Below are 23,902 nucleotides of genomic sequence, written 5' to 3' on the forward strand. Positions count from 1 at the left end.
TTTTAATGTTTTATATATTAACCAATTAAGTAATTAATTAATTAATATATATTTTATATATTAGAAATATTTTAACATTTATTTTTAAATTATTATTAATTAATTAATTAAGTAATTAATTAATTAAAATACATTTCATATATTATAACTATTTTATATATATATATATATATATATATATATATATATATATATATATAGATATATGATATATCTATGTGTATATATAGATATATATTATATATATATATATTTATATAAAATTAACCCAAAATAGTTACTTCACAACTCAGTTTTTTTAATGTTTTATATATTAATTAATTAATTAATATATATTTTATATATTATATATAAATATATATATATATATATATATACATATATATATATATATATATATATATATATATATATATATATATATATATATATATATATATATATATATATATATATATATATATATATATATATATATATACAAATTTTATAATATATAAAATATATATAAATTAATTAATTACCTAATTAATTAATATATTAAACATTTAAAAAAAATGAGTTGTGAAGTAACTATTTTGGGTTACATTTTTATATATTTTTATATATATACACATATATATATATAATTAACCCAAATAGTTACTTCACAACTCAATTTTTTTTAAATGCTTTATATATTAATTAAGTAATTAATTAATTAATAAAAATGTATATATTATAAATAAATATATATATATATATATATATATATATATATATATATATATATATATATATATATGTATATATATATAAATGTAACCCAAAATAGTTACTTCACAACTCATTTTTTTTAAATGTTTAATATATTAATTAATTAGGTAATTAATTACCTAATTATGCGAATTAATTACCTAATGCGAAACGCTCGTTAACCGCGTTACTCGCAATCCGAGGTTTCATGGTTTTGGCAAATCCGCAGAAAATCTAATAGTGTGTATGGGGGTCTAAAAAAAGAAAATGAACAAAGCCATCACATCTATAATTCTTTTCGAAATGGTAACAAAGAATTTTCGTTGGAATTTCGCACACCATTAGTGGGCCAATTTTTGTGCGGCCATCAAATTTGAGTGATCGGGCATGTTGTAAATTTTTTGAAGAACAAACGAATCAATGATGGGAGAATCATTAGAATTATTAATCTAATAAGAAATGTGCATGAGCGGTGTCCTATTTTATGTAGCAAAATTAGGTAAAAATTGAGGGCTTGGTTGGTCGAATTTTCGGATTACATCGGATTACAAAACTCATGAAATTTCAGATTTTTGAAAGAAAATTTGATCAGAACTCGACCCATGAGAATTGTTAGGCTGCAATTTAACAAATGTTTGCTTTTGGGGTTAATAAAGCTTGAAGTCAGTTGACTAATTCCCCAATTTCTAAAAGTTGTGATGGCTTTGTTCATTTTCTTTTTTTAGACCCCCATACACACTAGATTTTCTGCGGATTTGCCAAAACCATGAAACCTCGGATTGCGAGTAACGCGGTTAACGAGCGTTTCGCAATACAAGCATTTTTTTTTTTTTAATCCTGACTCGGTTTGCGAGTGTTGTCTCGCAAAACGAGCAGGATTTAAAGCGGAGGTTCACCCAAAAACACAACTTTGGACCATCCAAACTAGCATAATAGCATCAGCTAAAGTATGCCTTTTTTTTTTTTAGGTAATTAATTAATAAAAATGTATATATTATGAATATATAAAAAAAACTAAATTTTTTTTAATATATATATAAAATTTACCCTAAATAGTTACTTCACAACTCAATTATTTTTAAATGTTTTATATATTAATTCATTAAGTAATTAATGAATTAATATATATTTTATATATTATAAATATTTATATATATATAAATTTAACCCTAAATAGTTACATCACAACTAATTTTTTTTAAATGTTTTAGATGTTAATTTATTAATTAAGTAATAAATGAATTAATATATATTTTATGTATTATAAATATTTCCTATATATATTTATATAAAATTAACTTAAATATATAAGTCTATTTTCATTTAAATTTGACTTTCCATCCTTTTCATTTGCATATTTGGATGGATCTTCTTTAGGTGTCTTTCACATGGCCAGACATTAGGTGTATGACAGCATAGAGTAAAATTCACTTGTTGTGGCATCTGCAGCTTTTTTTTTGTCCATTGAGATGCATTACAAAAGACGCTGCACATGTCTACACGCATAGAACCGCTGGAACTCACATTTACACATGCGCATGCGCGGGCGTACTTTTCAAAAATAAATGTAATATATTCTGTAATGCATCCTGTTGGGTTAAAATAAACTGCAGCTGTTACTCCCGGGTGCGCCACAACAATACGTGTCTTTTACTTTGTGCCGCCATATGCCCAATGTACGGGCGTGTGAACAAGCTCTCATTTATCATTTATTCAAAATGAAAAATCGAAACTCCCAACTTCTAATTTTTAGATAGAAATCCCATGCATGACTTTTGTTTTTGGTGTGAAAAACGCGAAACTTTTAGAAACTGACTTCAAGCTTTATTAACCCCAAAAGCAAACATTTGTTAAATTGCAGCCTAACAATTCTCATGGGCCGAGTTCTGATCAAATTTTCTTTCAAAAATCTGAAATTTCATGAGTTTTGTAATCCGATGTAATCCGAAAATTCGACCAACCAAGCCCTCAATTTTTACCTAATTTTGCTACATAAAATAGGACACCGCTCATGCACATTTCTTATTAGATTAATAATTCTAATGATTCTCCCATCATTGATTCGTTTGTTCTTCAAAAAATTTACAACATGCCCGATCACTCAAATTTGATGGCCGCACAAAAATTGGCCCACTAATGGTGTGCGAAATTCCAACGAAAATTCTTTGTTACCATTTCGAAAAGAATTATAGATGTGATGGCTTTGTTCATTTTCTTTTTTTAGACCCCCATACACACTATTAGATTTTCTGCGGATTTGCCAAAACCATGAAACCTCGGATTGCGAGTAACGCGGTTAACGAGCGTTTCGCAATACAAGCATTTTTTTTTTTTTAATCCTGACTCGGTTTGCGAGTGTTGTCTCGCAAAACGAGCAGGATTTAAAGCGGAGGTTCACCCAAAAACATAACTTTGGACCATCCAAACTAGCATACTAGCATCAGCTAAAGTATGCCTTTTTTTTTTTTATGCGCTGTACTTACGGTTTAATCCGTAAGTTTCATTTCAGACACCCGCGGGGAATGGGCGTTCCTATGAAGAGTGGAACATGATTGACGGCCGGCTATGGCGCGTCCCACGTTCCGAAAATAGCCGGAGTAGGACTCGGCTCTTCGCGGCGCTATACGGCGCTTGCGCATCAGACTAGAAGCTGACTGTGCAGGCGCCGTATATGTCGGCGTCCTATTTCGGCTTTTTTCGGAAGGCATGACGCGCCATAGCTGGACGTCAATCATTTACCCCTCTTCATAGGAACGCCCATTTCCCGGCCGGAGTCTGAAACGAAAGTTACGGATTAAACCGTAAGTACAGCTCAAAAAGAAAAGGCATACTGTAGCTGACGCTAGTATGCTCGTTTGTATGGTAGATGAAGAAAACATTTTTTTCAGGGTGAACCCCCGCTTTAAGCCTATACGGTGTGCAGTGCCGCATTCGGCCAGAGGTGCGGGGGCGCTAGAGCTGATTGGAGCCGAGCGGAGCCTTTCGGAACTGTTCAGAAATACTCTGAAATACTTTGTTCCCGAGTTCAGCCGAGCTGTCCCCGAGTATTTCCAAGGCTCTCCGGCGCCCCCCCCCCCCACCTCTGGCTACATGCGGTATTGCATGACATTGAAGTCAATGTGGAACAAATTATTTTCATTTCCATTGACTTCTATGGGAAAACTCGATTTTGATATGCGAGTGCTTTGGATTACGAGCATTCTCCTGGAACGGATTATGCTCGTAATCCGAGGTTCCACTGTAATATAAGGTCAAACCTTAAAGCGGAGGTCCAAAAAGATAAAAATAAAAAAAAATGAAACTTTTTTTTTTTTTTTTACTTACCAGAAATGGCGGTTGCTAGGCAGATCTTCCTAATCTGTCTCTTCCTAGTCCGCGGCTGGTCTTCCTCCTCGCGTGTGTGTATCCCAGAGAGCAGCCACTCATTCATAAAGCGCAGCGCGACTCACACATGCGCAGTAGGAAACGGGCAGTCAAGCCGTTTTTTTTTTTTTTTTTTTTTTTACAGCATTACGTTTTTATTGAGTTTCAGAAGTATAATCCAGTCATGTAAAGTACTGTATACAAAATTTTTGGTTTTAATTGGCGCACAAGTGGTGCCCATTCTTTCCAATAGGCTTATATCATTTTATAATGTGATGCACAGTTCCAATCTTAGTTTCTATTAATAAATTCTGGCGTAAATAAAAATGTTAATTCCTGCCCATAATGTCACATAAATCAAAATGCCGATGCTTGCCTTGCAACATTGAACCATTGTCTGGTTGGCCTATATGGCATTATGGAGGAGATTTCCTAAAATTGGAGAACTCAGAATCTGGTGCATGGTAGCCAATGAGCTTCTAATGGGCCGTACACACGATCCGAAAATCGTATGAAAACGGTGGTCCCAGGAAGAATCGGACAATTTTCAGATCGTGTGTACACTACTTTTGAGAGCCATTCACGACAGTTCATCCGATATTATTCGATCGGACAAGCGCGAAAATTTTCCTCGTACGATTTTCGTTCAGTCAGTATAGTTGTGATCTGAAAATACATTACAACACGTGACATCACTTCTGATTTTATTTTTTGTCGTACGTGAATTTTCGTGACTTTAGTTAACTATTCAATTTCTACTATTAAGCGAAAAAAGTTCTGTTGTGCGATATTCGGATCGGCCATAACTTCTGCTTGTTCAATTAAACTTTGACAATAAAACCTGGAAGCCGATTGGTTTGCTGCGCCAGATTTCGCACTCTCCAGTTTTAGTAAATCAACCCCGATGTGTTTTTACAACACACCTCGGAAAGGCCACTATGGAGTGCTGATGACTTCCTATCCTTTACTATTGGGTTTTGCACGGCGCCATTCATTGCAGTCACTACAAGAACCCTCTGAGTTCTACTGGTCCAGTACTATCAGCCCCTATACAACATTTGCTGTGTGTAGCCTCTCACCCTGCCCCAAGGGCCCAGCAGACACCCTCCCTGGGCTGTGCGATAATACAAGCTCCTATTAGATAATTAGCAACTCTCGGGCCATTCTTCTCCCTCACATTCCTCATAAAAGCCATGAATGAGCAGGTCTGCGAGGAGGGGCCTTTCGCAAGGTGACAAGGACTCTGTGCACGGGGGCAGTGGTTTGAAATGAGGCATTGTGGCCTAATCAATGGTTTTATTGGATTAGAGCGCGTTGTGTGTGAGGTGCTCTGGTGGGATAATAGGCAACTTTCTGCTCCATGCTGGAGGGGTGTGAATGGGGCAGGCTCACTTCCCTCTGCACCTCGGAGCCCAGCTGGATGGGTGAGGACCCTTCGCAGCCCCCAGAAAGAGTTTTCTTGCCAGTCCAGGAGGGCCGGGGATGGGAACTGGAGGACACAACAAGAGCTGATTTTGCTCTCTCTAAAGAAAATTGCTCAGCAGCAGCAGCAGAAGAGGAGGAGGAGGATGATTGGGGAGTCCTGAAGGGCAGCGCGGGTGATTATACCCAGGGGCTGACAATCTACGGGGAATCTTCTCACACAAAAGGAAAGTTGTTGTTTGTTTGTGTCATTCCTGGAGATGGTGATTGACTCCAGCAGACCAATCACTTGTGTGTGCGCCTCTGGATAAGCTGGACTTGATTGGGGACAAGCTCAGGAACCGTCCATTTGTGATCTAATATATTAGCCAAACAATTTAGTGTATTCATGAGGTAACCTCAAAGTGGAGGCTTGAAAATTACCCGTAATCAGTGGCAGCATCTAGTCAGCGACCCCTTGTATGATGAGTGTGTCTAATAAGGAGGCATGAGAGCTTTTTACTGCTTTTCCTCAATCACTGGACACGAGCAACACCAGATACAAGAGCCTGCGTGCACCTCAGGAGCCTGATCATCCTCCAGACCCCAGACCAGCACACGGAGACCCCCTGCCTGGGGTAATACCTGGTGACCCTGTGCCCAAACTGCAACAGCGTACCTAAGTGCCCAAGGTACCAGCTAGGGACCCATTTCCCAAATCAACACCAGGATACCTCAATACTAGTTGGGGACCCATTGCCCAAATCAACACCAGAGTTCCCACCGGTACCAGCTGGGGACCCTCTTTATTACCAGGTTACCCCAGCGCCCACAGTTTCAGCCTTGGACCCTTTTCCTGGCGGCAAAGGGAATTCTTCTCCATATATGTTTGAGAAAACGCGCAGTATGGACATTAGGTGCAACCCTGGCACAGAGGAGCCCCGAATCACCAAACCTGGGCACAAGGAAGGCAAAGACTCCAGGGACAGCCAAAGCAGCCTTGGGGACTCTTACCTCAAGGAGCAGCAAGCCACATACTCAACTCCTGGAGCCTCCGACAACTGTGTAAAGTCCAAGAACGGTGGAGCAACTGACCCAGACTACTGCAGGAGAATTCTGGTCCGAGGTAACGTGCCAACTTCTGTCTCCATATATCAGTCACTCAATACCAGCGTGTATGTCCCAGTGCCAGACTGCCTCCATCTTCTCCCTAACCTCTGTTCTACATGCCATAATATCACATACCAGATCCTATGCCTCCATACACATCATTTGTTCATATGCCAACCTCTGCACCTTCACACCAACCAGTGTGTCCTATACAGGCCATCATAAATCAAATATTTTACCTGTACTGGAGGAATATTAACCTACTTGTTAAATTCTGACAACTAGTGAGACTGTGTGCCTAAAATATTGGACTCATTGTACCTATTCTGGTGTCCATTCCCCTAGTCCAGCCTTTGTACCATTAAGTCTTAGACTTCTGGATTCCAACTCAAAAATACCAACATCTGCCCTCCATAGAAGCCCCATAATCCCCATAGCAGCTTCTGCTCCTCCATACCAGGCTCCTGCAAATGATACCAGCCTATTGCCTCCATAGTAGCCTTCTACCCACCATACCAACCTCTGCCCTCCATAGAAACCTCATACCATATCCCGTTCCACCATACCAATCTCCTACAAATTGTACCAGGCTTTTGCCTCCATAGCAACTTCTACCCACCATACCAGCCTCTGTCTTTCCATAGTAGCCTTCTAAGCCCCACACAGAATCTCTGTCACTCCATGCCAACCTCTTACACCTTTCACTAGCCTATTTTTTACTATAGCAGCCTTCTACCCACCATACCAACCTCTGCCCTTCCATACTAGCCTCCTAACCACCATACTAGTCTCTGTCCCACAATATTAGCCTCCTAACCACCATACCAGCCTCTGCCCCTCCATACTAGCCTCCTAACGACCATACTAGTCTCTGTCCCACAATATTAGCCTCCTAACCACCATACCAGCCTCTGCCCCTCCATACTAGCCTCCTAACCACCATACTAGTCTCTGTCCCACAATATTAGCCTCCCAACCAGCATACCAGCCTCTGCCCCTCCATAGCAGCCTCCTAACTCCCATATTAAGGTCTGTCCTTTCATACCAACCTAATACCCACCATGGAAAGCCTCTGTCCCCCCATAGCAGCCTCCTAAAACAGTATATCAAACACTGCCTATTGGCTGTCAGTCTCCCACCAACTATACAGCCTCTATCCCTTCATATCAATCATTTACCCTCTCTATTATCTCTCCAAAGCAGCCTCCAACAGCCCCTTGTCCTGACCACCAGCCTCCCATCCACCATGCCAGCCTCTAGTCTTGTTCGCTAGCATGTTCTCCACCTTACCGGACTCTAATCCTCTTGTTCGCTAGCATGTTCTCCACCTTACCGGACTCTAATCCTGTTTAGAAGCATCCTACCCACCATACCAGCCTCTGTATCCTCTGTAGCAGACAGGGTAGGTAGAAGCCCATGCTTTGTCCCCATACTGGTCTGTGTACAGCAGTGGTAGTATCTACTCACACTTTCCTCCCTCCAAGCCTCCCCCAGGGACAGAATTCCTGCATTGCCTCCCAGCATTCTTCTCAGTGACTCTTTTGGAGGCTTCCTGTACATCTCCTAATAATAGACAATAATCACATCTTTTATTTCATTAGCTTAATTAGTGCCCTAATGAGAAATATTCCCACAGTGGACCTGAATTCTGGGGAAAAAATCTCGATAACTTCAATAAAATCTGCCTCCAGCTCCCAGAGAGAAGTCTACTTCAATCCCCTGAGCTCCCTGAGAAAGATAAATGTTCTTTATGAAGGAAAAATACAGAGAGAAACTACTACAGAGCACCACTATTATTATTAATATCAGTAGTAGTAAGAGTAATAGTATTATTAGCATTAGTAGTAGTAGTAATAGTATTATTATTAACAGTAATAGTATTATTATTATTTTTATTATTAGTAGTAGTAATAGTATTATTATTATTATTAGTAGTAGTAGTAATAATGGTATTATTAGTAGTAGTATTAGTAGTAGTAGTAGTAGTAGTAATAGTATTATTAGCATTAGTAGTAGTAGTAGTAATAGTATTATTATTAACAGTAATAGTATTATTATTATTAGTAGTAGTAGTAGTCGTAATAGTATTATTATTATTAGTAGTAGTAGTAGTAATAGTATTATTAGTAGTAGTATTAGTAGTAGTAGTAATAGTATTATTATTTGCAGTAGTAGCAGTAGATTTTCTAATATTATGGTTATTATTATTGTTGTTGTTGTTATTATTATTTCTTTTATACTTACTTATTATATAGTAGTACTATTATTATTATTATTATTATTATTATTGTTATTATTATTATTATTATTATTATTATTATTATTATTATTAATAGTAGTACAGTAGTAGTAGTAGTACTAGTATTTTTCTTATTATTATGTTTTTATTATTGCTTTATTCTTGTGTATTATTATTTTATTGTGGTTGCTTGATTGTTATTTTTATTGTTAATAATATTATTTCATTGTTATTATTATCAGTATATAATTATTATTACAATTTTTATGTATTAGATTATATATATTATATTATATAATATGTAATTATATTTTTTGATATTCTGATGATGTAATAACAATGCTAATACTACCACAAATATAAAGTTTATTATTCTTTTAAATATATAGTTGTAGACAGTTTAATAATAATAATAACTTTAATAATAATCGTCCCTCCACAACACCTGACAAATAATACAAATAATTATAATATATATTATAAAATTATATTTTTCCCCCCTTATTTTTTCTGTGATTTTTCTAATTTTGGTGCTTATAAGGATGATACAAATCGGTTGTAAATTGCGGGAAGCAGTCAAATAATCAATACTAATCGGGTCGATCCAGAAAATGTACGGGAAGGTTCAGTGTCCAGCCTTATATTTTAGAAATGATTTCTTTATACAGAGTATCGGATGGGAAATTCTTTCTATTTTTCTTTCTCTTTATAAATAAACAGAAATGTCCGATATTCTTCTGATTTATTTAATTTAATAATTAGTTTTCAGAGGAAGTATAAAAGAGAAAATGATCTGATTCCAGAGTGTCTGGGCTGCTGGGGTCCGGCAGGAGGAGTTTTGGGGGCCCCAGCAGAACTCTTCAGGGGTCCCTGTGATGGATGGTTTGTAGAATTGGGGATTTAGTGAAGTGACTCCGGGGTCCCTCCTGGTAGGGATTGTTGGGATTAGGGGTGGAGTAATGAAACTTTTTTGGAACTAATTGATATCCTTCTCTGCCCCCTCAGATGCCAAGGGCTCCATCCGGGAGATCATCCTTCCGAAGGGGCTGGACCTGGATCGGCCCAAGCGGACACGAACCTCCTTCACCGCGGAGCAGCTGTACAGGCTGGAGATGGAGTTCCAGAGGTGCCAGTACGTGGTGGGCCGAGAGAGGACAGAACTGGCCCGGCAACTCAACCTCTCAGAGACCCAGGTATGAGGTTCCACTGGAGGCTCAACCTCCTCAAAGTGCCTCCACAGAACCTCCACTGTACAGAGCCTGACATACCATACAAAGCCTCCACTGTACAGAGCCTGTCATACCATACAAAGCCTCCACTGTACAGAGCCTGTCATACCCCGCAAAGCCTCCACTGTACAGAGACTGGCATACCCCGCAAAGCCTCCACTGTACAGAGCCTGTCATACCATACAAAGCCTCCACTGTACAGAGCCTGTCATACCCCGCAAAGCCTCCACTGTACAGAGCCTGTCATACCATACAAAGCCTCCACTGTACAGAGCCTGTCATACCCCACAAAGCCTCCACTGTACAGAGCCAGTCATACCATACAAAGCCTCCACTGTACAGAGCCTGTCATACCCGCAAAGCCTCCACTGTACCTCCTCTACCCCATACCTCAAATACCTCCTACCTCAAAGCCTCCTCTATGACACCATACAGAGACATTCCACTGTACAGAGCCTCTATGACACCACACAGAGACCCTCCACTGTACAGAGCCTCTATGACACCATACAGAGACCCTCTACTGTACAGAGCCTCTGACACCAGAGACCCTCCATGTACATGGCCTCTTTGACACCATACAGAGACCCTCCACTGTACAGAGCCTCTATGATAACATACCGAGACCTCCACTGTACAGAGCCTCTATGACACCATACAGAGACCCTCTACTGTACAGAGCCTCTATGACACCATACAGAGACCCTCCACTATACAGAGCCTCTATGACACCATACAGAGACCCTCCACTGTACAGAGCCTCTGACACCAGAGACCCTCCATGTACAGAGCCTCTATGACACCATACAGAGACCCTCTACTGTACAGAGCCTCTGACACCAGAGACCCTCCATGTACAGAGCCTCTATGACACCATACAGAGCCTCTATGAAACCAGAGACCCTCCACTGCACAGAGCTTCTATGACACCAGACAGAGAGACCCTCCACTGTACATAGCCCCTATGATAGCATACCGAGACCTCCACTGTACAGAGCTTTCACTTTAATATACAGAACTTGCAGCACACAACACAAAGTCCACACAGTTATGCAGAACCTTCACTGCCCAGAGCACCCATCGACTATCCAGAACCTCCACCTTTTTATCCAGAACCTCCACCTTATTATACAGAACATCCACCTTTTTATACAGAACCTCCACCTTATTATACAGAACATCCACCTTTTTATACAGAACCTCCACCTTTTTATACAGAACCTCCATCACACTGCAGAGAGCCTTCACCTCATTACACAGAACCTTCACTATACACAGCCTCTATATCATACCAGACAGCTAAGAACCTCCACTACACAGAGCCTTCACCTTACTATACAGACCCATACAGATCCTATCATAACATACAGAAGTTGTAACTTACAATACAAAACATCCACTATATAAAATACAGAGCTTACAACGTATTATAAACATACTCTTATTATACAGAACCTCCACTAAAGCCTCCACTTTATTATACAGAGCTTCTATCACATCGTACAGAGACTCAACCTTATAATTCAAAGGCATTTACCACACCATACAGAGCCTGGGCTTTAATATACAGAGCCTGGGCTTTAATATACAGAGCCTGGGCTTTAATATACAGAGCCTGGGCTTTAATATACAGAGCCTGGGCTTTAATATACAGAGCCTGGGCTTTAATATACAGAGCCTGGGCTTTAATATACAGAGCCTGGGCTTTAATATACAGAGCCTGGGCTTTAATATACAGAGCCTGGGCTTTAATATACAGAGCCTGGACTTTATTATACAGAGCCTGAGCTTTAATATACAGAGCCTGGGCTTTATTATACAGAGCCTGGACTTTAATATACAGATACACATCTTATTCTCCACCCATAATTGTTGGGACTATCAGTGTAAAAATCTGCGCGATTATCCTGACAGACCAGCACCCGATCAAATTGTCCTGATCAATTGCTGAGGGTGGCAGACTGAAGGACATAGCTGATAGTGATATACGCAATATATTATTTATAAAATAATTCAAATGTAATAATTTCTTATAATGATCCCCATTAACAAAATAATAATAATAATAATAATAATAATAAATAATAATAATAATAATAATAATAATAAAATTCATGTAATATATATCTACACACTGTAGTCTATTGATACCATAGGGTTATATTATATTGCATTTCTTTCTGGAGGATCCTAAAATTCGTTTGTCAGGTTTTATTCTTCTCCTCCGACCTTTAGAACACCAATATCAGAATATTCGTAGACCCTGAGCGAGTCCAGTTCTGGGGGAATTTTGTGAAACCCCCTTCCTGGAGTCTATTATTCTTCATATATCTGAAATGTATAATATGTATAGTATAGTATATAATATAGTATGTATAGTATAGTATATAGAATATATAGTATAGTATATAATATAGTATAGTATATAGTATAGTATTTATAGTATAGTAAATATAGAAATGTATAGATGACATCCTATGGCAGTGCGATGTACAGTCCCCCACTCACCTATATAGATCCCTCTTTATTTTATTATATTATACTATATTATATTATTTTATATTATATTATATTATTTTATATTATATTATGTTATATTATATTATTTTATATTATATTATATTATTTTATATTATATTATGTTATATTATATTATATTATATTATTTTATATTATATTATATTATATTATTTTATATTATATTATATTATTTTATATTATAATATATCCAGGTGGGACATATCGGCTCTTCTGTATTCTCTCTGCTGCATTAACTAATGTACATAATGTACAGAATTATTTCCCAATATGTATTTTTTTTTCTGTCTTCTATATTCTACATCACTTACATCATTTATTTCCTATTAATTATTTCCCTCCATATTCTCTTATATGTGAATCATCTATTTCCCGATTATAATCTGCACTGTCCTCACATTACACCGCCGATTGTTTCTATATTACCATGATATTATTATAACTATTTATATAATACAAATAGAAAGGGAGGGATGTACACACTGCGATCCATAATCCGACCTGATGTACCAATTCCTCTAATAATAATAATAATAATAATAATAATAATAATAATAATAATAATAATAATAATAATATCATCATCATTGGTATCAATAACGAAATAATAAATAAATAAAAGAAACACAAATATAATAATATTATAATTCTGATTATCATCATGATCATTATTATAATTATTTCTGTTGTCGTTATTAATATTATTAGCAGCAGTAAGAAAATGTGAGGATATTATATTTATACTTATATTTAAATACAAAGTAACAATAATAATGATCATTATTAAAATCTTGCTACTGCGACTTTTGTTGATCATTTTACACTTATCATTATTATTGTTATGCAGCTCTCATAACTTTTTTAAATATATTTGTATTAATAACAACAACAAAATAATCATAATCATAATAATAATAATAATACTAATAATAATAATAATAATAATAATAATAATACATTACATAATCTCTATTAGTAAATCATCATATTTTAAAATTTCGTTAGTTATTCTCCTTATTATTATGTTATACTAAAAATCGGTCGGCTGTTTGTGTGGGGAGTCGGAGGGATCCGGTTTGGCTCCAGTAAAATGTAGTGTATGGGCACTTCCCCGGAATCTGAGAAGATAGAATTATCGGGCGATGCATTCTCGGATGTATAGGGATATATTGAGTGTTTATACACAGGGGATATCGCTCCGTCTATGTCCAGTATATTCTGTGTACAGTTGGGACTTGTCTGCTCACTGGATTGGGATATAACATTGTACAATGTAACTCCGAATCGGATGACAGATCCCATCATCTCCATCTGTTCTCCGGGTGAGATCTCCGGGACTATCCCCGATCTGGGCACATGTAGCAGATTCTATACTGCCGGGACAAATTGTCATACGATTTAGATCGATCAATGAGGCACCGACAGTATGAATATCCCACCCGAGAGTACCTTGTGATATCATTCTATCCCCCAATGTCCGCCTCCTCCATGTCCGATTTCATTTATTTCTTCAACACCCGATCTTCTCTCACTGCTTATATCTCTAATGCTCTCCATACCTCTCCCCATACTCCTCTATACTCCTCTATACTCCTCCATACTCCTCTATACTCCTCCATACTCCTCTATACTCCTCCATACTCCTCCATACTCCTCTATACTCCTCCATACTCCTCTATACTCCTCCATACTCCTCTATACTCCTCCATACTCCTCTATACTCATCCATACTCCTCCATACTCCTCTATACTCCTCCACACTCCTCCATACTCATCCACACTCCTCTATACTCCTCCACACTCCTCTATACTCCTCTATACTCCTCCATACTCCTCTATACTCCTCCATACTCCTCTATACTCCTCCACACTCCTCCATACTCCTCCATACCTCTCCCCATACTCCTCTATACTCCTCCATACTCCTCTATACTCCTCTGTACTCCCCCATACTCCTCCACACTCCTCCATACTCCTCCACACTCCTCCATACTCCTCCACACTCCACCACACTCCACCATACTCCTCCATACTTCCCCATACTCCTCTATATTTCCCCATGCTCCTCCATACTTCTCTATACTCCTCCACACTCCTCCATACTCCTCTATACTCCTCCATACTCCTCTATACTCCTCCGTACTCCTCTATACTCCTCTGTACTCCTCTATACTCCTCCGTACTCCTCTGTACTCCTCCATACTCCTCTGTACTCCTCCATACTCCTCTATACTCCTCTATACTCCTCCATACTCCTCTATACTCCTCTGTACTCCTCCATACTCCTCTATACTCCTCCATACTCCTCTATACTCCTCTGCACTCCTTCGTACTCCTCTATACTCCTCCATACTCCTCTATACTCCTCCATACTCCTCTATACTCCTCTATACTCCTCCATACTCCTCTATACTCCTCCATACTCCTCTGTACTCCTCTATACTCCTCTGTACTCCTCCACACTCCTCCATACTCCTCCACACTCCTTTATACTCCTCTATACTCCTCCACACTCCTCCATACTCCTCTATACTCCTCCATACCCCTCTATACTCCTCTATACTCCTCTATACTCCTCCACACTCCTCCATACTCCTCTATACTCCTCCATACTCCTCTATACTCCACCATACTCCACCATACTCCACCATACTCCTCTATACTTCACCATACTCCTCTATACTTCCACATACTCCTCCATACTTCCTCATACTCCTCTATACTTCACCATACTCCTCTATACTTCCCCATACTCCACCATACTCCTCTATATTCCTCTATACACCCCCATACTCCTCCATACTCCTCTATACTCCGCCATACTCCTCTATACTCCTTCATACTTTTCCATACTCCTCTATACTACCCCATACTCCACCATACTCCTCTATACTCCTCCATACTCCTCTATACATCCCCATACTCCACCATACTTCCCCATACTCTTCTATATTTCCCCATACTCCCCCATACTCCTCTATACTCCTCCATACCCCACTATACTAAACTAAACCCCTCCGCATACTCCTCTATACTCCTCCATACTCCTCTATACTTCCCCATATTCCCCCATACTCCTCTATACTCCTCCATACCCCTACATATTTTTCCTTATACCCCTCCATACCCCACTATACTAAACTATACCCCTCCCCATACTCCTCTATATCCCTCTATACTCCTCCATACCCCACTATACCCCTTTATAGCCCTCTATACCCCTCCATACCTTTATACTACTTCATACCCCTCAACATACCCCTCCCCATACTCCTCCATACCCTCTATAACCCCTCCATACTCCTCCCATACCCCGCCATACTCCACCATACTCCTCCCCATACTTCTCCATAGCCCTCCCCATACTCCTCCTTACCCCTCTATACTCCTCCATACCCATCTATACTCCTCCCCATACCTCTCCAAACCCCACAATACCCCTCCATACCCCTCCCCATGCCCCTCCATACCCCACTATACCCCTCCATAACCCTCCCCATACTCCACTATACCCCTCCATACCCCTTCCCATACCCCTCCATACCCCTCTATACCATTCCATACTCCTTCCCATACCCCTCCATACCTCTCCCCATACTCCTACCATACTCCTCTATACTCCTTCCTATACCCCTCCCCATACCCCTTTATGCCCATCCTGATATTCCTTCATACCCCTCTATACCCCTCCATACCCCTCTGTACCCCTCCATAACCCACTATACCCTTCTCCCCCATACCTCCATACCCCTCCCCATACCTCTCCCCATTACCTCCATACCTCTCCCCATACTCCTCCATACCCCTCCCCATACCTCTCCCCATTTCCTCTATACCTCTCCCCATACTCTTCCTCATAAACCCCCATACCTTTCCCCAGTACCTCCATACCTCCCCCCCCATACTCTTCCTTATACACCACCATACCTCCTCCCAGTAACACCATACCCTTCTTCATACCCCTCCTCATTCTCCTCCATACCTCTCCCTATGCTCCTCCATACCTCTCTATACCTCTCTTCAGTAATTCCATACCCTTCTCCATACCGCATTATACCCTTCTCCCCAGTAACTCCATACCCCTCCATACCCCACTATACCATTCCGCCCATTACCCCCACTCCTTTCTCCATACCCCTCCTCATACTCCTCCATACCCCTCCATTCCCCACTATACCATTCCGCCCATTACCCCCACTCCTTTCTCCATACCCCTCCTCATACTCCTCCATACCCCTCCATTCCCCACTATACCATTCCGCCCATTACCCCCACTCCTTTCTCCATACCCCTCCTCATACTCCTCCATACCCCTCCATTCCCCACTATACCATTCCGCCCATTACCCCCACTCCTTTCTCCATACCCCTCCTCATACTCCTCCATACCCGACTATACCCTTCTCCCCTGAAACTGCTTACCCTTCCCCAACTACTCTATACCCCACTTTACCCTTCTCTCTAGTACCTCCATACACTTCTTCCCTTTCCCTTGTCCCTCTATTTACTTTTCTTCTCAGTCTATTCCTAGCTTTCTCTCTCACTCTCTATCTTGCCCTTCCTCTATGTCTCTCTCTCACTCCCTCTATCCCCCCTCCACACCTCTCTCTCCTTATCTCCATACCCATTGCCTCTTCCCTCTATCCCTTCTTTAATCTCACCCTTTTCTGTCTCTTCCTTGTTTGTCTTCTATCTCTAACCCACATTTCTTTCAAACCTGCCCCCCCCCCCCTCCCCATTTTTACCTCTCCCTTTTCCATACCTCACAGTTTTTTGCGATGGGAATGAGGGACACCTATCAGCAAAAGTATGCAGGCATAGGACACACCCCTTGCCACGCCCCCCTTAAAGGAGACTTGTACAAAAAGCAAGATTGGTTAAACCCACAAGTGTTTTTTTTTTACCACTACTGTTCCTTTATACTGTCTTTAGGATTTTACAAATGCAGCAATTTAGAAATCAGATTAAAGGTTCAGCACTGGGAATCACTTTTTGATAGATAAAAAGTGCATTTTATATACATCTATATAGATCAGACCCAAATGAGGGAGAAATGAGGAGGAAAGAGGGACAGAAGGACAAATCAGGGACAGTCCCTCAAATCAGGGACAGTTGGGAGCTATGCTTCCCCCCTCCCTTTCAACTTTCTCTGTCTCTTTTTCTCCTTTATCTCTCCCTTCTCTCTAGAACAACCACTTTTCTCTCTCTCCTCCAATTTAGCTCATATGGTTCTGTTTTTTGTCTTGACAGGTAAAAGTGTGGTTCCAGAATCGCAGGACAAAGCAAAAAAAGGACCAGGGTAAGGACTCTGAGCTGCGGTCAGTTGTCTCAGAAACTGCAGCCACCTGCAGCGTTCTACGGCTATTGGAACAAGGCCGCCTCCTGTCCCCTCCTGGTCTGCCTGGACTATTGCCAGCCTGTGCCGCAGGAGCACTGCGGGCCACCAACAATTCTGGACCCGGGGGTCCATCCATCCCTGAAGTCACCAATGCCCCCCCTCACCAACCTGGACTGCACTCTTCAGGGCACAGCATCTTCAGCATGCCTGTGCCATCTTTACTGGGCACTGTGGCCAACCGGTTATCCTCTAACCCACTGACAATGGCAGGGAACCTCCAGGAACTCTCCGCCAGGTACCTCAGCTCCTCAGCCTTTGAACCCTACTCTAGAAATGCATCTAAAGACGTTCTAGAGAAGAAATCTCTGGACTGACTATTCCTAATGTGGGGCGACCCTCTCCGACTAAATGTATCAGGCATGTGATGCCGCTGACCTTGAAATTCTCAGAATTCTCTACCACCTGATGCCACCAATCCCCAACCTCAGAATACTCTACCATTAATGCCATTGACTGCCAAACTTCTCAGTACTTTCCCCCTTAATGCCATCAACCTAAACCTCAAAATATTTAAACTCACTTTCACCAATCCCCAAACCTCAGGCCTCGTACACACGACCGAGTTTCTCGGCAAAAACCAGCAAGAAACTTGCTGTTTTTTTTTTTTGCAGAGGAAACCGGTCGTGTGTACATTTTTCGACGAGGAAACTGTTGAGGAACTCGTCGAGCCAAAAAGAGAGCATGTTCCTTGACAGCCTAACAAGGAACTCGACGAGCAAAACGATGTGTTTCGCCCGTCGAGTTCCTCGGTCGTGTGTACGAGGCTTCAGAATGTTATAACTTATTGACGGAGATCTCCAAACTTCAGAATGCTGTAAACTAATGCCATTGACCCTCAAACCTCGGGGTACTTTCCCCTTCAATGCCATCAACCAAAACCTCACAATATTATAACTCAGTGGTCATCAACCCTGTCCTCAGAGCCCAATAACAGGCCAGTTTTGCAAGATAACTGAAATACATCACAGGTGATATCATTTGCTGCTCAGTGATTGCAGTATTCTAGTCTGCATCTCCCCGAGGTAATACATACAAGCTGGCATGTTAGTGGGCCCTAAGGACAGGGTTGATGACCACTGTTATAACTTATTACCACCAATCCCCAAACCCCAGAATATTAAAATTTAAAGCCAGTAATCTCCAATCTTCAGAATACTGTAACCCAATACCACCAATCCTCAAACTTCAAAATACTTTAAATTAGTGCCAGTGACCCCCAAACCTCAGACACTCTATCGTTATTGCCACTGATGCCCAAAACCTCAGAATAGTTCAACTTGAGACCACTGACCCCCAAAAGTAAAGGCCTATACCTTAATTCTGTCCTCTCAAACACAGACTTCCAATCCAATAATTTCACCCCCAAAACTTCTTCAGCTCTAGCAAACTTCCCCCAACACTCAGTTGTTCCCAGAAACAGGAGCTTTAAGCCCCTCGCCAACTCCCAGTTGCAAACTTTGGGAATTGTACCCACAGACACCCCAATGTCAGACCTCCTAGGAGTGTAGAAGTTACTTTTGCCTGTCTCCCCATTTCGAAGGGAGGGACTCTACCATAGTTTCCTTTCTCCAAGCGCTGTACCCCTAACCCCCAACCAGCCACCAAATATTGACCATAAACCCGGAACTCAGCTCAGCTGGAAGGACCTACAGAATACACAAGGTGTAATATGACAGCAGAATTGAGTTTTCATCACAATTCCAGTCTGAACTTCCATCAAACGCCATTATGGTCTTCACATTTTAGAGCAGCTAAACCGTTTTTTGCATCCATCACCCCTGTCAATGCCCAGAATTGGAATGTTCGGAAAGTGAAAATGAAAATTGGATGAAGCCTCGTACACACGACCGAGGAACTCGACGGGCGAAACACATCGTTTTCCTCGTCGAGTTCCTTGTTAGGCTGTCGAGGAACTCGATAAGCCAATTTTCTCCATTCCCGTCAAGGAAATGGAGAACTTGCTTTCTTTTTGGCTCGTCGAGTTTCTCGACAGTTTCCTCAACGAAAATGTACACACGAGCGGTTTCCTTGCAAAAAAATATCTCCCAGCAAGTTTTTTGCTGGTTTTTGCTGAGAAACTTGGTCGTGTGTACGAGGCCTAACAATCGGTTGTTCTAGGAAGTTCAATCTCCATCTGTCATCCCTGAATGAATTATTTGTACTTCTTTTTCCAGTCGTGTGTTACGGATAATAACGCAGCAACGTGCCAGAAAGAGTCCCAAATGAACCCATTATCTGTAGTCCACCCCTTCCCTTTCCCAGCATTGGCAGCACTCTTTGACCCCTTCCACGTTCCCATTACTGTCCCTCAACCCCTAGTTCTGGGCAAATTTTTTTTCATAAAAAAAGTTTTGCAGAATATGCTGCGTTAAGAATAAAAGATTGACTCACTGGTTTTAATATGTGACTGATTAAAAAAAAATTAGCATTACAACTAATTAACTCTGTCCAGTCCCACCAAAGAGCCAATCGCACACAAGCCAACGTTGGGGGAGAGTCTTAAGGAACCTTATGCTGCGCTCACTTTCACGTATTCTCCGCGTCCAAAAAGCGGAGGTGTCAGTTTACTGACGTTACACCAGCAATTGTCACTTAGTACTTGAATGCGTCTTGGGGCGCCTTACACAATGACAGACTCTGATCAGCTGACCTGGCGCTCGCGCCCCGCGGACCTGCGTCACCTGCTCCTGAGCCAGAGAAGCCGCGCGCCTCCGTGCAGCTGAAGGACGGCCTTGTTCGGCGCCATAATCTTATTCTAATATTTTTATTGTAAACTATTTAAGTGAAGGGAACGTAGCTGGATTGAGGAAAATTTCAACACCTGAAATTTACCGCCAAATTTTTTTTCTGTTTTTTTTTGTTCTGGATGTCCAAGGTTTGTTTTGTGTTAATGTTGTGCGAGTGACTTGACATCTCTATATATGAAAGAAAAACTATATATAAAAAATTTAATGTATTTTCACATTCTATTTAAACACCAAATTATTATTATTTGATATGTGGGAAGATTTCATGTGTTTCTGGCTATCTGGATCCGCAATTAAATGGAAATGAGGCGATGTGCGTGGACCGGTGACTTGTGTCTGTTCTTTTCTGTGTGTGCTGAGGACCCATGGCTCCACCGATGGGCCCCGGGGCGTCTGTGTAATAATAGAAACAAGCGCTTTGTGTAAAGTTTTTTTCTGTATCGTGGGAGGGTTGCATTGGGCAACTTTTTATCACGGCTAAAAAAAAATAAAAAATAAAAAACAGACGTAAGACAGCAGTCTAAGGAATAATAGCTGGACTTGAAGCTAAAATGTTTTTTTTTTTTTTTTGCATTGTCATTTCAAAGTGGATGTAAACCCAATCACTAAACTTAATTATAGAGGGCCAGATTCTCAAAGAATCGGCATTGGCGTAGTGTAAGCCATTTACACCACGCCACCGCAACTTACTGGAGCAAGTGCCGTATTCTCCAAGCACTTGCTCCGTAATTTGCGGCGGCGTAGTGTAAATGGCCCGGCGTATGGCCGCGTAATTCAAAGGGGGCGGCTTGTATTCAAATTAAGCGCGCCCCCGCGCCGATCGAACTGCGCATGCGCCGGGCGGAAAAATAGCCCAATGCGCATGCTCCAGCTCACGACGGAAAACGTCAATGACGCCGACGTGAGCGTCATTGACGTAAAGTCGTATTCGCGGACGACTTAGTAAAACGATGTAACCGACGGAAAAAGACGACGCTGACCCGACGCCATACTTAACATGGCATACGGCGGACTGGCGTAAGGTTACCCCTCATATAGCAGGGATAACCTTACGCTTACGGCGACGCAAATTCGTTCGGGAATCGGCGTATCAGGCTCATTTGCATAGTCAAATGAGAACTGAACGTAAACGCCACCTAGCGGCCGGCGTCGAATTACATCTAAGTGACTTACACCTGTCGGATCTTGGCCGTATCAATGCGAAAATGATTCTATGAATCACTCGCATAGATACCCTGGGCCAAAAACAGAGATACAATGGTGTTTCCTGAGATACACCGTCGTAACTCTTCTGAGAATCTGGCCCAGAATCTTTCATTTTTTAACCACTTCAGCTCCAGAAGATTTTACCCTCGTCCCGAGCATGTCATTTCTTTGCTATTCCGCACTGCGCTACTTAAATTGGTGATTGCGTGGCCATGCAACACTCTACACAAGCAACATTTATATCATTTTTTTCCCACAAACAGAGCTTTCTTTTGGTGGTATTTGATCACCTCTGTGTTTTTTAATTTTTTGCAATATAAACAACAAAAAAAAAGACAGAACATCTGCTATAAAACACATCCAATGAAAAATGTTAAAAAATATAATTTATTCCTAAATTTTGGCCAAAATGTATTCTGCTACATGTTTTCGCAAAAAAATCCTAATAAGTGTATATTGATTGGTTTGCGTGAAAATTATAGCTCCTACAAACTATGGTATATATATATATATTGGATTTTTTTATACTACTAATGGTGGTGATCAGTGACTTATAATGGGACTGTGATAGTTACGCTGGGGGGAACTGACTAAGTAACTGCCACTGACATCACCAGTGACATTATTACAGTGATAATACTATAACACTGTCACTGTACCAATGATACAGACTGGGAAGGGGTTAACATCTAGGGTGATCAAAGGGTTAACTATGTGCCTAACTATGTGTAATGTGTGCTGGTTTTACTAAGAGATCTCCAAGTTTTATATTACCTGCTTTACAGGGATGAGAAACTGACAGATCGCTCCCTCTGTACAGAGCTCTGTGTTGTTTACCAACACAGAGCTCTGGGCTGTGATTGCACACCAGCAGCTGGTTCTGTATGTGAATCATTGGTCAGGACTTGCTAACAGGCTCCTGCTGTGTACAATCACAGTGTGTGCCGGGCGGGACACACATGCGTGCGTCCTAAACCTGGAATTAGGCAGCGATGCATGAGTATGTCACTTTGCCTACAGCGGCCGCTCGTTCGCAGTACATATCGGATGGGTGGTCGCTAAATGGTTAATGCCAATTCTTAAAGAGGAAGTAAAGCGTGCCAATTTTTCTGCAAAGTAAAGGCATAGGGCTAGATTCAGAACCTGCGCCCTAAGTTACGGTGGCGTAGCGTAAATCTGCCGGCGTAAGCGCGCCTAATTCAAATTCTGAAGAGGTGGGCGTGTTTTATGTAAATAAAACATGACCCCACGTAAATGACGTTTCTAACGAACGGCGCATGCGCCGTCCGTGAACGTATCCCAGTGCGCATGCTCCTAATCACGTCGCAAATAGTCAATGCTTTCGACGTGAACGTAATTTAAGCTAAACCCTTTTCGCAAACGACTTACGCAAACGACGTAAACAACGTAAAATTCGACGCTGTCCCGACGTCCATACTTAACATTGGCTATGCCTCATATAGCAGGAGTAACTTTACGCCGGAAAAAGCCTTACGCAAACGACGTAAAAAAATCCAACGGGCGCACGTACGTTTCTGAATCGGCAAATCTAGCTCATTTGCATATTCTACGCTGAAATCAACGGAAGCGCCACCTAGCGGCTAGCGAAAATATGCACCCTAAGATACGACGGCGTAGGAGACTTACGCCGGTCGTATCTTAGCAACATTTAAGCGTATCTCAATTTGAGCATACGCTTAAAGTTGCGACGGCGCGGATTTGGACTTACCATGGCGTATCTACTGATACGCCCGTCGTAAGTGTTACTGAATCTAGCCCATTATGTGCTAGTATGCATTGCATACTAGCATTGCATACTAGCACAATATGAAATACTTACCTTACAACGAAGCCCTGCACCGCCGCGCTGTGAGCTGTTACAAAAACTTCCATGTTCACCCTGTCTTTCTATCCGGGTTTGCGTCCTCCAGCCGTCT

The 23,902-nt window shown here is 40.9% G+C and overlaps 1 protein-coding gene across 1 annotated transcript; it reads left to right on the forward strand.

Moving 5' to 3' along the window:
• Positions 1 to 5,333: 5,333 nt before the first annotated feature.
• Positions 5,334 to 18,601, forward strand: VAX1 (ventral anterior homeobox 1). Its single transcript, XM_040361492.1, has 3 exons — positions 5,334 to 6,625; positions 9,854 to 10,041; positions 17,865 to 18,601. Exons 1-3 carry the CDS (start codon positions 6,385 to 6,387, stop codon positions 18,324 to 18,326), a joined length of 891 nt encoding a protein of 296 aa, XP_040217426.1. The 5' UTR covers positions 5,334 to 6,384; the 3' UTR covers positions 18,327 to 18,601.
• The last annotated feature ends 5,301 nt before the right edge of the window (positions 18,602 to 23,902 follow it).

The sequence above is a fragment of the Rana temporaria genome, chromosome 8, assembly GCF_905171775.1.
Source record: "Rana temporaria chromosome 8, aRanTem1.1, whole genome shotgun sequence".
Lineage (NCBI taxonomy): Eukaryota > Metazoa > Chordata > Amphibia > Anura > Ranidae > Rana > Rana temporaria.